Source organism: Petaurus breviceps, unplaced genomic scaffold (assembly GCF_028583685.1).
Source record: "Petaurus breviceps papuanus isolate PSGF00001 unplaced genomic scaffold, PetGlider_PUasm1.0 178, whole genome shotgun sequence".
NCBI lineage: Eukaryota > Metazoa > Chordata > Mammalia > Diprotodontia > Petauridae > Petaurus > Petaurus breviceps.
Window position 1 is genome coordinate 10531053 of NW_027185777.1, and position 13775 is coordinate 10544827.

Here is a 13775-nt window from a genome sequence, read left to right on the forward strand (position 1 = left end):
TATTTTTGATTGGATAATTTAGTGCCTAAATGATTAATTTTGTCAACAGAAATTCTGTTCTAGTAGAAAGGACACCTATGTTTCCATATGTGTATAACATTAGATAAGTGCATTTTTGTCAAATGGTCAACAGGACATTAGGACCCAGTTCCTTTATCTTATTATTATTGTTCCTTGTAGAAAGAACTGCTCTGCTTATAATTTTCCTTTGGAAGGCAGAAAGAATCCTCTTCTCCTGTTTCTTTCTCCTTTCTAGAAGCCCTAAACTCACTTTAGTGTGTGTGTGTGTGTGTGTGTGTGTGTGTGTGTGTGTATATATATATATGTGTGTGTGTGTGTGTGTGTGTGTGTGTGTGTGTGTTAAAGAGAATAGCTTTAGGCTTACCAAACTCCTTTCACAGTATATTAAATTCCTGGGCAAGGAGTCAGCCTATTATATCATTCTGAAATGAATATTTTTGATAAACTTTAATTGGAGATCCTGAATTTTAATGACCTCAGTCAAATATTGAAGAAGTGATAAAATGGGCTGAGGTTCTTTTTCCTCTTTTTGTCTTTCAGTCATTCTTAACAGGCTTTTGAAGTCTAATACCTATCTGACCATGACAAGTCCATTTAAACACTTGACTTTCCTCTTTCCTTATTTTCTATATCTGAGAGCCATGTTTGAAGGTTTTTTTTTCCTGAAGCATCATTTCAGTTTATATAATTTATAATCAATGTGATATTTCTAGCAGTGACGGATGACTGATCATTTATTTATCATGTCTGGGTGTTTTATTTTTGAAAACAGAATTTTAATAGACATTAAATCAATTAGAATACATTTGACAATCATGATGGCCTACCTTCATGTAGAAAAATAAGCCTTTTAAGGTCTTTTCATAAGGAGAAATGTATCAGTTTGCTAATACTGTGATGAGGGTTGCTTATGAGTCTCTCATTAAAGCTCAGGCTTACGTTAAAATGATTCCTTGTCTTCCCAGGTTAAGGAAGACTGGCTTTACTTGAGCCATGGGTTTTGATTTGTTTCTTTTCCTGCTTGCTGAGTGAACAGTCTTCAAGTCAGTAGTTTCACAAAGATACTTTTTAAAGTATCTTTGCCAAATTCTGGATGGAACAAGACTATTACAATTAGCATTTTTAAATACAATGTAGACATGATGAGAGTTCTGTTTAATTTTTTTTAAAGCAATTGGGGTTAAGTAACTTGCTCAAGGTTACACGGCCAGGTGTTTCTGGGTGGGTGCTAAGTGTCTGAGCCCAGATTCGATCCACAGGTCATCCCGACACTGGAGCCGGTGCTCTTACTCGTGTGCTACCTGGCTGCCCCAGAGTTCTGTTTAATTACTAATGCTGATGTAGTCAACTCTGATTTTTCAGTGTCATCTTCTTTATCCTCTTTCTCTTTGACTTCTTGATTATCTTCTTGATTTTTTTGTTGCCCTCTTCCTCCTAGTCTCAACCTTGAGGCATATTTTTCCACTTCAATAGTACGTCTACTAGAGTCATACCTCAAGAGAAATCAAAGAAGGCAAAGCTTACCTATTCAGTTGTACTTTTTGTCTATGCCAAGTAAAAGACTAAAAGGAAGATGTTAAAAATCTTGACTAAAGGACATTTCCCCAGAAAAGTCCCAGATATTCTCTTAGTGGGACAATGTAGAGATGAGTCAAAGGATTAGCTTTGGAATACGAAAAGCTTTGCTTCAAATCCTACCTTAGACACTTACTAGTTGTGTGACCCTGGACTCACTTGACATCTTTGATACTTAGTTTCCTCATGAAAGTGTTGGATACAGTGGTTTGTTAAATCCCTTCTTGCTCTATGATCCTGTGAGGTGATAGACAGCTGTACCTTAGGGAATTAAGAAGTTGTCCTAATGGTGTGATTTCAAAGGTAGTATAAAAGATTCCCACCACTTGAGATGAACATCTAACTTGTCTTGCTGCTGCCCAAATTCCATCATTACTGTTTTGTTGTTTTGTCTTAAGAGATTTTCTTCTGAAAATGGGAATACCCCAGAAGGGATAATTTCCCCTAAATTTTATTGGTAATTTATACATTACTGTACATGTAATGTACTTTCATGTCAGGGAACTGAAAGTGTTGAATATGACTCTGTCAATGGATGCATGAGGGGAGACAAGATAAGAAGCTAACAAGTGCCTAAAGGGGAAGGTGTCACAATGTAGGAAAAATCTTAGAGGGAAGAAGAGGAGGACTTTGTTTTTGGTTAATCATTGGCATCAATGCTCAGTTTTAAACTTCTTGTTCCACGTAAGTGGTGTCCTGAATTCATCCCACATTGAGACACCTAGAACCTTGGGTAAATGAATTCCTGCTGCTTTCCTTCAGCTTTTTAAAAAGCTGTATCTTGACTCCTGAGTAAAGTGTGTGTGTGTGTGTGTGTGTGTGTGTGTGTGTGTGTGTGTGTGTGTGTGTGCGTGCATGTGACTGTCACTGCTCTAGTCACTTGTGAGGCGATGGGATACCAAGATGGAGAGTCAAGAAGACGTAGGCCAGAATTGTGGACTCCCTTAGATCTTGTCATTTTCAGAGTTCTCCATAGACTCCAGTGATCCTTGGGATGGTCATCACAGATAACTGAGAATTGTCTTTCCTTTTAGGACCTGTCTCCAGAAAGGATTAAAAAGGCTATATTTGTGGCTTGTGTCCATTACCCATAAGTTATAGCTGTCACTGCTAATTACAAAATAGCTCAGTTCACACTATGGTAATGGCTATAGAGAGACAAGTTGTGTTGGAGGATGAATGCCAAAGCACTGGGGGAATGTGCTCGAATTGTAATCAGCTTGTGGAGTTTAAAAGTCTTGAACCTGAGTTGAGCCTTCTGATGATCTAGGTCTGATTTTTCATTGTTTAACATTATGGTTTACTCATTTATTCGACATAATTCATTCTTTTTTTCATTCAGAATGATCATGACATTTCATACACTGCATGTTGGGAAAATTAAAATGAGTTTGTGGCTGGATATATGTCTGATATTACGTGTAATGATTATAAATAAATTAAATAATCATTTGCTAATAACCTTTTGAACACCACGTACCATATTGGACTCTGGGTAATAGAAGATACAGTCTCTGACTTCAAGAAACATATTTTATTGAGAGGGTGCAACACATACAACCAATTAACACATATTTGTTGTGTTTACTATGCACCAAACCCTGTGCACAGCTAAGTCAATACAAAGGATTTTTTCTGGGGGGGGGAGTGGGGAAAGTGGCACCTGAGATTTAAGATGTATGTTTTTAGTTAAATAAAAGCATGCATAAGAAAAAAAAAGCGGAGGAGGGAAAAGCAGGAGTGGAGAATTACTGGTGAGTACCCAGGGGTTACTAAACCTCCATTTTGGGAAATTATTTTCAAATACTTATGATTAAAAGAAAGTATTAAAATAATTGCTTAGACTCATAAATTTTAGTTGCTTACAGGGACTACTATCTAAATTTAATAGGAGGGAGAGGATTTTTGGATTGCAAATGAGATAGTTAAAATTTTGATTTCTGCACAAGGGAAATTCACAACAGCAACAGCATTAATTCAGCCATGACCTGGGTATGGAATTCCGGGTAAAAAAAGGCAGTCTAAGTTTAAAAAAAAGCCAGGATGTACCAAGAGGCTCTCGAGTCTGCAAGAGGACAAAATATCTCGTGTTCCCCATATACAGCCTTAGCTATCACTTAACATGCCATGAATGTATGTATAGCCTTAGAAAGACTAATTTGAGGTAAAATCTTCACAAACTTTGGTGATTTCATTTACTTCCACAGAATTGATGATAACCTCTGTAGTGATGATTATAAGATATGTATTTGAATCTTTGTCATTGTCTTGAACCCTAGAATCATATTTCCAACTATCTGCTGGACACTTCTTCCTGACTGAAAAATAATTTTCCACTTTGACTACAGCATGTCTAACTTCATTATTTCTGTCCTAACAAATATATCTTTAATGACTGAATAAATGAGTGAAAGGAATGCTTTATCCTCTGGAATAATAGAATGCTTCCCAGTGCAGTCAATTATTATAAAAGGATGTTTTAACCTAAGACATAGAAAGGCATAGGGCAGGGAGGAGGAAGAAGGCATGTATAAGTAAGATCAGTGAAACTGATTGCTTTTCTTTTTAATATTTTGTATAATTGTAAGGTTTTCAAAATTTAGTTACTCAGCACCTGCATCCAGTGTTTATTAGGAGTACTAATTGTGCAAACATTGCCATTGATGGTTCAATGAATTGTTGGTCATGTCAATGTGAATTCTCTCTCCAGCTCCTCCCATCTTGTGGATTGTCATGAAAGTCTTTCTGTAAATCCATTGTAGAGGATCTAGCCTACTTGGCAAGGATCTTCCTTTGGTTCTTTGAGAATTTTGGTACAAAAACTGAGCTTTCTAGCTCCTGTTTATCATTTTTGCTTCCTAGCATAGAACAAGGAGGACTAACAAAATGTTTTACTTCACACTTTGGACATACTCATAAACACATATAGTATTACAGTGAGAAGAGAGGACACAGAAAAACGAGTAGATAAAGACACATGTAGGGAATACAGATGACCAAAGTGGCTCATACTTTCCATCGTTCCAGGCCTTTCTATCTCTTATCTTCTTTGTTCCTGTCTGGGCAGGTTTTTATGCAGCACTCTCTGAGTCTACTCCTCTTCATGACTCAGCTCTCCAGCAAGACTCTCTTGGCTGGTTCTCTGCTGTGTATGGCATCTTCTGTTGGGTGAGTTCTTCCACCGCATGTTTCTATTATTAGGCTAGTCAAGGAGGAGAGAGAAATCTCCCTACTTGGAGGTATCTGAAAGAAGTACAAAAGGAAAATACAATGAATGATTCCTTCTCAAGATCTAGGTTTTTCTTCCAATACTGACTCTTTTCAACTACTAGGAATGACTCTATTAGCTAAACAGACAGAATCCCCCCAGTCTAGAATGATGAGATCAAAGATGGTGTTTACTTTTTATAGGCTACCCCTTTGGGACCTGACTGATCATTCAGTTAACCAATGACTAGAGTTTTACAGTTTCATCAAGTTTGATGGAGGAGATAATTTACACCTACAAAAGGAGCCAAGAAGTGTAAATAGTTCTTTAAACTTCCTATGTATCTTTTTAAATACACTACTTAAGTGTTATGAAAGGTCTGAGAAGCCACTTAGAGAAGTCTTCTTGAAGTAGGTAGCATTTGAGCAGAATCTCAGAGTGCAGGCAAAGCTGGAGAGTGGACATTTCAGGCACTGGAAATAGTGAGAATAAAGACAATGGAGCCAGGAAAGCTCTGGGATATCAGCACCCTCTATGAATTTATAATCTTTGAGCTATCTCCCTTCAAAGTCTACATGCCCTAAACTAGCAGACTCTAGCTAATTTCTCTATTTCTATAAATCTACTAGTTACCTTAGGATGCTAATATCAGTTTTTTGTAGTCCCTTCTCCTGTGCCCTCCATAACTATTCACTCATGAAATCCTGTTGATCCTTCTTTCAGAAGGTACCTTGAATGATCCCCATTTTTTCTTTTTTCTTTTTTTTGGAGGAGGGAAGGCAGGGCAATTTGGCTTACATGACTTGTCCAAGGTCACACAGCTAGTAAGATTAAGTGTCTAAAGCCAAATTTTAGCTCAGGTCCTCCTGACTCCAGGGCCGGTGCTCTATTCACTGTGCCACCTAGCTCCCCCCTCCATTTTTTGCTTTTTAAGGTCACCAAACTGCTTATTATATATTCTAAGTATAATGGCCTATCTTCTTCAACTTTTATTACAGTTATTCCTGAAGATGACTTGATTGTTTCTTTTTCTCTCTTTATTCATTCACCAAAGTTATAAAACAGAAGACTCTACTTTTCCTTCTGAATTAGTTCTTTGTTTTAATGTTTTCATTTAAAACAAAAATATGTATTCAATCAAAACATTTAGTAAGCATCTAGCCCATATGGGGCACTAGGTTAGGTACCTGGGAATTTAATGACAAGAAAGAAGCATTGTAGTAAATGTCATCCTTGTCATTTATCTCACATAAAGATTAGGTAAGTTGTGGCGGCTGATTTCAAAGATTCTTTGTTTTTCTCGTACAGTATTTTTGGTTCCTTTTAAATGCTAAAACTTCAGCTACACAAAAAAAAATATTTTGCCCCAAACGTAATCTTTTAAGTACTGTAGGTGCTAAAAAATCAGTTCTTATCACTTCATGGAAATAGTCTTTGGGGGTAATGGCATTGAGATTTTGTTGTTTTCATTTAGGCAGGTAGGTGGCCTTAGAAGGTAAAGCACTGGACCTATAGTCAGGAAGACTTGAGTTCAAATACTGACTCAGACACTTCCTAGCTGTGTGACCTTAGTCAAGTCACTTAACCTTTCTCAGACTTAGTTTCCTTATTTATAAAATGTGGATAATAACAACTGCCTCACAGGGAGAGGTGAAGATCAAATGACATCAGATTTGTAAAGTGCTTTGCAAACTTTCATGAAGAATATAAATGCTAGCAATCATGATTATGTTACTTTGATTGATATGATTTCTGTAGGGTTTGTGCTTCAGAGACTATTGTTGATTTCTATTCCTCTCCAACACTACCTTCTGGGTGAATTTTCCGTTCATACCAATTAATTACCGAACATGTATTATTCATCCACCACATGTCAGGTGCCCTCTTAGGCACGGGGAAACAAAGAAACCCTTTTCTTAAAGACCTTATATTCTTTCTGAGGATATAATATTTATTTATGGACAAGTATATAGAGAATAAATACAAATAAAGGCAAAGTACTTAATTACAAGGTAATTATAGTGGGAGAGCAGTAGCTACTTGGGTGGGGTCCAGGAAAGTCTTCATTTAGAAGATGATGTGTGAGAGACATTTTGTGAGACAGACATGATGAGAGAGCATGTTATAGGCATGTGAGGTAGTGAAAAGGCATAGAAATTGATGGAGTGCTATGTGTGAGAATGAGAGAACAGGCCAACTTGGCTTAACCGTGGAGTTTGGACAAGGGAGTGATGTCTAATGAAATTGAAAGGAAAGGCTGGGGTTAAGTTGTGAAGGACTTTAAAAGCCAAGCCAAGGAGGTTAGACTTGATCCTAGAAGCAACACAGAGTCACTAGAATTTGCTTAGAAAGGGAGTAATATGGGTCAGATCTGAGCTTATGGAAAATGTTTTGTAGCTGAGTAGAAGATGGATTGGGGTTGTAGGAGATTTGTTAAGAGACCAGTGTAGGAAGACAAGTTAGGATACCCACTGGGATAACTCACCTGTGGCCTCGAGGCCACATGTGACTGTGTAGGTCCTTGGGTATGGTCTTTTGACTAAGTCCACGTTTTACAGAACAAATCCTTTTATTAATGGAATTTTTTATGTGAAATTTGGATTCTGCCAAAGACTGCACTTGAGGGCCTAGAGGGCTACATGCAGCCTTGAGGCTGCAGGTTCCCCATTCCTGGTACAACCCAGTGTTATCTAGGTGAGAGGTAATGATGGCCTAAGCTAAGCTCACTGCTGTGTGAGTAGAGAGGAGTTGAATGTGAGAGATACGGGATTAGAAATGGTAAGATATGGCAATGGATGAAAAATATGGGTACAGAGAGAGTGAGGATAATGTTAAAATTGTGACCCTGAGAGACTGGAAAATGGATAGAAGGAAGCTTCGAAAAGGTGTGGGTTTGGTGAGAAAGATAATGAACTCTCTTTTGACATGTTGAGTTTGAAGTTTTTCCAGTTCAAAATGTCCAATAGGCCACGTGTGCATGTGTGTATGTATATGTATGTTTAGCTGTGTATATACACAAACATACATAAAATGTATGTATATTTCCTACTTCTCCCTTGTTTTGCCTGTTTTGTCCTGCACACACGTGTGCGTGCACACACACACAAACACACACACACACACACACCCCTGAGTCATCTACACAGACCTAGTTAAGTGTCTGTGACCAGGTCTCCCTGTCTGGTCCAGCATGTCTATCTGTTGCATGACTTAGCTGCCAATGGGTAACACCGGCAACGTAGGCTTATTTTTGCTTTTGGTAGCGATCATTATTCTGAACTTATGGTGCTCCCACCTCCTTTGATTTGCCCAAGCTAAAGTGATTAATGGGCTAAAAATATGGATAAACTCAGCATAGTTGCTCAGACCATTAAATTATAGTCATTTTCCCCCCAAAAGATAGTTCCTTTTTATCATTTATCAGTAAGTACTTAGGATAATGTCTTCTATCAATCTGGATCATATAATGAGATGGCAGATGTGGTTATGCAGTTTGCTTCCATCAGTTCATTTGGTGAGTAGCTACAACCCTGAGCTATTAAATGAGAAAGTAAGAATTTACAGAACGTACAGTCAACTCAGTCCTCATTTCTGACTGGAATCCTCCCCTTCCTTCAAGGTTAAAACTGAGGGCCCTCAAAGTCTTCCTGACCTGGTTATTAACTATTTCTTTCTTCAAATTATATCATATTTATTCCTCTGTTTATAAATTGTATCTTCACCTTGGACCTCAATGGAATATAATCTACTTGAGGACAGAAATTATTTTTCAATTTATTTTAATATCTCTAGTGACTGAAATAGTTCCTTGCACATAGTAGGGACCTAATAAATGCATGTCAGTTGAGTTAAGTTTACATGTCAAATTACTAGGTAGTCTGTAAATGTAGAAATAAGGAAATTGTTTTGGGAAAAAAACCCATGAAGTTCATTCAAAGTATTGACATTACCATTTAGGACATATTTTCTTAACTCTGTGTATGTGTGTGTGTGTGTGTGTGTGTGTGTGTGTGTGTGTGTGTGTGTGTGTGTGTGTGTGTGTACATGAGTACCCACATGTTTGTGTGTGTACCCATTCTTTGGCAATCTGGGAAACTCTGTGTGGGCTTCAGAAAAAAAGTTTTTAAATAATGGAAGGAAGCATTAGATTTCTCTTAGTATTTAGCAAAACAAAGATTTTTTTTTCCCATTCAAGGTTATAGACCCTCTAAAATCTATTCACAGATCTGACTCCAGGTTAAGATTCTCTACTTTAAGAGAAATATTTTCAATGCTATTTTTTATTACTCTCTAGTCCTGAAAATGATTTGGATAAAAATATGGTGGTGACATTGGATCTAGAAGCTGAGTCATTTCTTCATAACAGCTGAATTTAAGTTAAATTTCAATTCTTCCTACTTCTTTTGTCCACTTTTTGGTGAAAGGACCAATGATGGTCAATGGAATGCAAAAGCAGAAATGAAAGAGAGGAGCCAGGGGCCTGAATTATCTGACCTTTAGGTAATTGAGAACCGGCTCTCCTCAACGCTCTAGGAAAATCAACCCAGAGTCCAATGTAATCAAACACATTTATAACTTAGGACTTTACATTTGTAATTTAACAATTGAATTAATTCTATTTTACTAAAAGCAGATGGTATATAATGAGTGCTATCCTGATTGAAAAAAGAGAGCTTGTCAATACTTGTTAAATATGGATTAAGTCAAGGGTTGCTGTGACTGCTTGGGTTTTCATTAATATCATTCATCCCATTTCAGTTTGGCAGGTAAAATATGGAGAAATCACACAAATTGCCTACCCACCATCTATCTTGGCACATCTGCCTGAAAATTAAGTAGTTTAGTAGTTGTGAATTCTTCTGGAAATAATTTTTTTCATTATTTTAGCTAGAAAATAAAATTGCTCTTGTGTAAACACAGGCAGCAGCTTGCATATTTTAAAATTCATTACATTTGTGAAATTTTATCCTTAAGCACAGAATGCTGTGGGATGCTTGTGAATATGCACATCACATTTCCAGTTAGGAGGTATATAGTATGCCACATAGTAAACCTGATCCTAGCCCTGTCTTCAAGGATTATGTTAAATTTAAATGAGGCTTTCTATTGCCAGATTCCATTACCATATTTTGCTTTGTGCAAATATAGCCTAGTAGTTATACCAAACTATAAGCCGTATTGCAGTACGTTTTACTTTCGTTTTCTGCTTTCTTCTTGGAAGAAACCTGGAGCCATTGGAATTTCATGTGGTAGTGTTCTGATTATACAGAGAGGAACAAATGGCTAAATTATTCATTGGATCATTCATTCAATAAACCTTTGTGAAGCACTGACTATTCATCAGCTGTAGGGAAAAAAAAAGTTCAAGCTATTTTCTCTATGTCTTGTTAGTTTGAGGAATGATTTTTTTTTCTCCTGGAATAATTTGCATTGGGGAGATAGGTTTTATTTTAATCTTTCTTCCTCCTTCATAAACCAAGAATCAATGCTAATCATTGTTATGATTTTCAGGGAAGATCTTGCTTTAGGGATGGAGATACTTGGTGGTCCTTGATGTGGACACCTTTACCTACTCTTGGACCCCAAATTATCTTTAAGTTGAGATCATCTTTATTTCCTCTTGCTTCTGAGGACTTGTATCTCGTTCTCCTTTCTCTTGCCTTATAATCTTCTTTTCTTAATTTTTGAGCAAGACGATAGTCCTTTTCCAAGGGTGGTTTCAAACCATTTACTTTTCCTTTGTTCAGAAACTTCCACTATAAAAGGGTAATAACAAGAGAAAAAAGCAAACAAAAGTTGGTTAATACAGTTATGGCTTGAGAGAGTGGGAACAGAAAAATATTTCAATATGGCAGAGAGATACTAGGTCATTTTCCCCAAGTAGCCATTGTGCATCTGGCCTAGCATCTCTATAGGAAATCTGGGATTGGTGATATAAAAAATGACACAATGAGAACCCTTTGAGGTTTCTTTTCAAAACAGAAGTTTTGCTGGAAGATGAACATTTAAATAAAATGGATCATGGCTTAAAAATGCAGGATGAAGCACAAGTTGTTTCTTATATTGTCCTCACTTGGCCTTATGTACTATGCTTGGCCCCTCCCTCTTTCCCTCTTCTCAAGTTCCTGTGTTTTTTTCCAGGGCAGAAAAGGACACAGAACGATATTCTTTCAGGATAGTTGAGGGGATAGGCATTTTTGTAAGCAGATATGATAGATGTTTGCAAACTGACTGACCTCATGAATTTTGTGGTTCAACTGAGCAATTGAAGTTTATTAAGCACTTTCTATGTGCCGGGCACCGTACTAAGTTCTGGGGATACAAAAGAGGCAAAAGATGGTCTCTGCCTTCAAGGAGCTTACAGACGAATGGGGAAGATAACATGAAAATAAATATAAGCAAATAAACTACATATAGAATAAATAGGAAGTAATCCGTAGAGGGAAGGCACTAGAATGAAAAGGGGCTTTCTATAAAATATGAGAATGTAGTTGGGGCTTAGAGGAAGCCAGGGAAGTCAGTAGGCAGAATTGAGGAGGGAAAGTGATCAGAAAAAAGTGTCCAGATCTAAGCAATGAAGGGTCTTATTTATTGAATAGCAAGTAGGTCAATGTCACTGGATCAAAGAGTATATGGTATAGAGTAAGCTGTAAGAAAATTGGAAAGTAGAAGGGGGCTAGGTTATGATGGGCTTTGAATACCAGATAGAGGATTTTATATTTGATCCTGGAGGCCATAAGGAGGCACTGGAGTTTGTTTAGTAGAGGGAGTGACATGGTCATACCTGTGCTTTAGGAAAATTGCTTTGGTAGCTGAATGAAGGATGGATTGGAACGAGGAGAGAATTGAGCCAGCAGGCTATTTGCAGTAGTCAAGGCATGAAGTGATGAGGGCCTGCAAAGTGGTGGAAATGTAAGAAGAGGAAAGAAGGGGATGTAGTTCATAGGAAAAAATCTTCTCTGGTAGCCCTGAAAATGATTTGAACTATCGTGATTTTTGAGTCAGAAGATGGATTTGAACCCTGCCCAGGATTTTTAAAAGAGATACCATCTATAAGAGAGGAGACTGAAAGAAAGGGGGTAGGGACCATAGCAGCCTTGGGGAGAATTCCCACCCTGCCCAAGATTTGACAAACTAAGCTGGAATGAATTGGTAGTACAGGGGGCAACAGATAAAAGGGGTAATTGAAAAAGAGAACTGAATTGTAGTGGAGAATGACAGGATCAAAGGGGACCTTTGAGTTCCTGAAAGCATCTTGGAATAGTTACCATAGATTGAAATGGCCATTGCTTGTCACTTCTTCAAAGATTGAGGGAAGTTTCTAAAAAGGTCTAATCTTTTCCTTAATCTCCTCCTGCATCTATCCAGTAGTTGACATTGCAACATTCCCTGCTTGCTTCTTTCACTCAATATTCCCTGTGTACTGATCTTGATACAAATATAACTAGAAATATAAAAGAATTTAAATTAGGACAAAGAACCAAAACTATCTGGATATCAGGTATTTTCTTAACTGGGGGCTCAGAGCTTTTCCTAATTGTATAAATGATTTTCATCAGATATCTCCACAAAATAGCAGAGGAAGGGACCATGCAAACCTAAGTGACATTATTTTTTACCCCTTGGATAAAAAATGAGTTAATTGTTGTGAATGATTGAATCTCCAGAGAAAAAGGTATTATGAAGGAGAAGACACATTTAAGAAAAGATCACAGTGTAAAGATAAGTAAAGTGTCAGTAAAGATAGTTGCCCCTATTAAGCAGGGAGGCAGAAGAAAGAATAAAGTACTTAGGTATCAACTCTGCCTTCCACAGTGACATTCATCAAGATTGCACAGTCAGACTTATTTAGATTGGTATTAAGAGTTTCAAGAGATATTAGAGGTCATCAGCTTCATCCTCTTAATTTTGCAAGCTGAAGACAAGAGAAGTTAAATGATTGTAAAGATGTCCCATAGAGCAAGAATAGACTTGTTTGGTCTTTTTTCTTTTGAAGCAGTTTGGGGGCTTATTTAGCTAATTTGAGGAGTCTTTTCTATCTCTTATGGTACCATTCTTTTATATATTCTTGTACAGCAGTCTAGAACCTTTGAGCTGGGAGACTGAAGTAGTAGAAAGATCACCGAGCTAGGTCCTGGTCCCAGTTTTGCCATATAGCTTCATGGCCTTGAGCAAATCACTTTTTATCTCTGGGCCAATGTTTCCTGGTCTGTAAAGTGAGGAGTTGGAAGGAGATGATCACTAAAGTTCTAGACAACCCTAATATTCTATGAATCTATTATCAAGACCTTTTTCCCCCATTGAGTTCTCCTTTTCTGCTTCCTTATCGTTGAGCAGGAAATGTATTTTGTTCTCTGCATAATTTTCCTTCCTGATGTTTGTATGCTTCCCCAAAGGCCTTCTGATGAATAACATCTGCAGTCCTGAAGCCCTCAAGACTGTATTCACAACATCATTGATTTAGAGCAGGAAGGAACTATGGGAGTCATCCAATTCTCATTTTACAGATGAGAAAACTGTAGCATGGGAAGGGTAAGTCATTTGGACGGGGTCAAACAGATTGTAAGTTATAGAACTAGCAGCTTTGAAAAGGTGTAAATATGGCAATTGAATAGGATTTTTAGTTCAGGAAGAATGGACAAAATACAATAGTTTTCTCTTCATTTGCTGTAATGTATAAAACTCACAAGAGTGAACTCCATTGCATTTTGATTACACTTAGGCATAGCCAAGTGTAACTTAAATCAGCTTTATTTTCTATGTAAAATTGAGATAGATGAGAGAGGAAAACTGAGTAGAATGAGTGAAGCTTACCAGGAAGTAGAAACAATTTGTTTCACTTCAGCAAGCATTTACTAACTACTGACTATGTGTTAGGTACAAAGGAAAAAACAACTTCCTTCCTTCCTTCCTTCCTTCCTTCCTTCCTTCCTTCCTTCCTTCCTTCCTTCCTTCCTTCCTTCCTTCCTTC

General features: G+C 37.4%; 1 protein-coding gene across 1 annotated transcript in view; it reads left to right on the forward strand.

Annotated features, from left to right (window-relative positions):
• Positions 1 to 7589: 7589 nt before the first annotated feature.
• MALRD1 (MAM and LDL receptor class A domain containing 1) overlaps positions 7590 to 13775 on the forward strand; it is a 930206-nt gene continuing 924020 nt past the window's right edge. The window contains exon 1 of the mRNA XM_069086118.1: positions 7590 to 7700. Within this exon, the coding sequence (XP_068942219.1) occupies positions 7590 to 7700 (111 nt within the window). The remainder of the gene's footprint in view (positions 7701 to 13775) is intronic.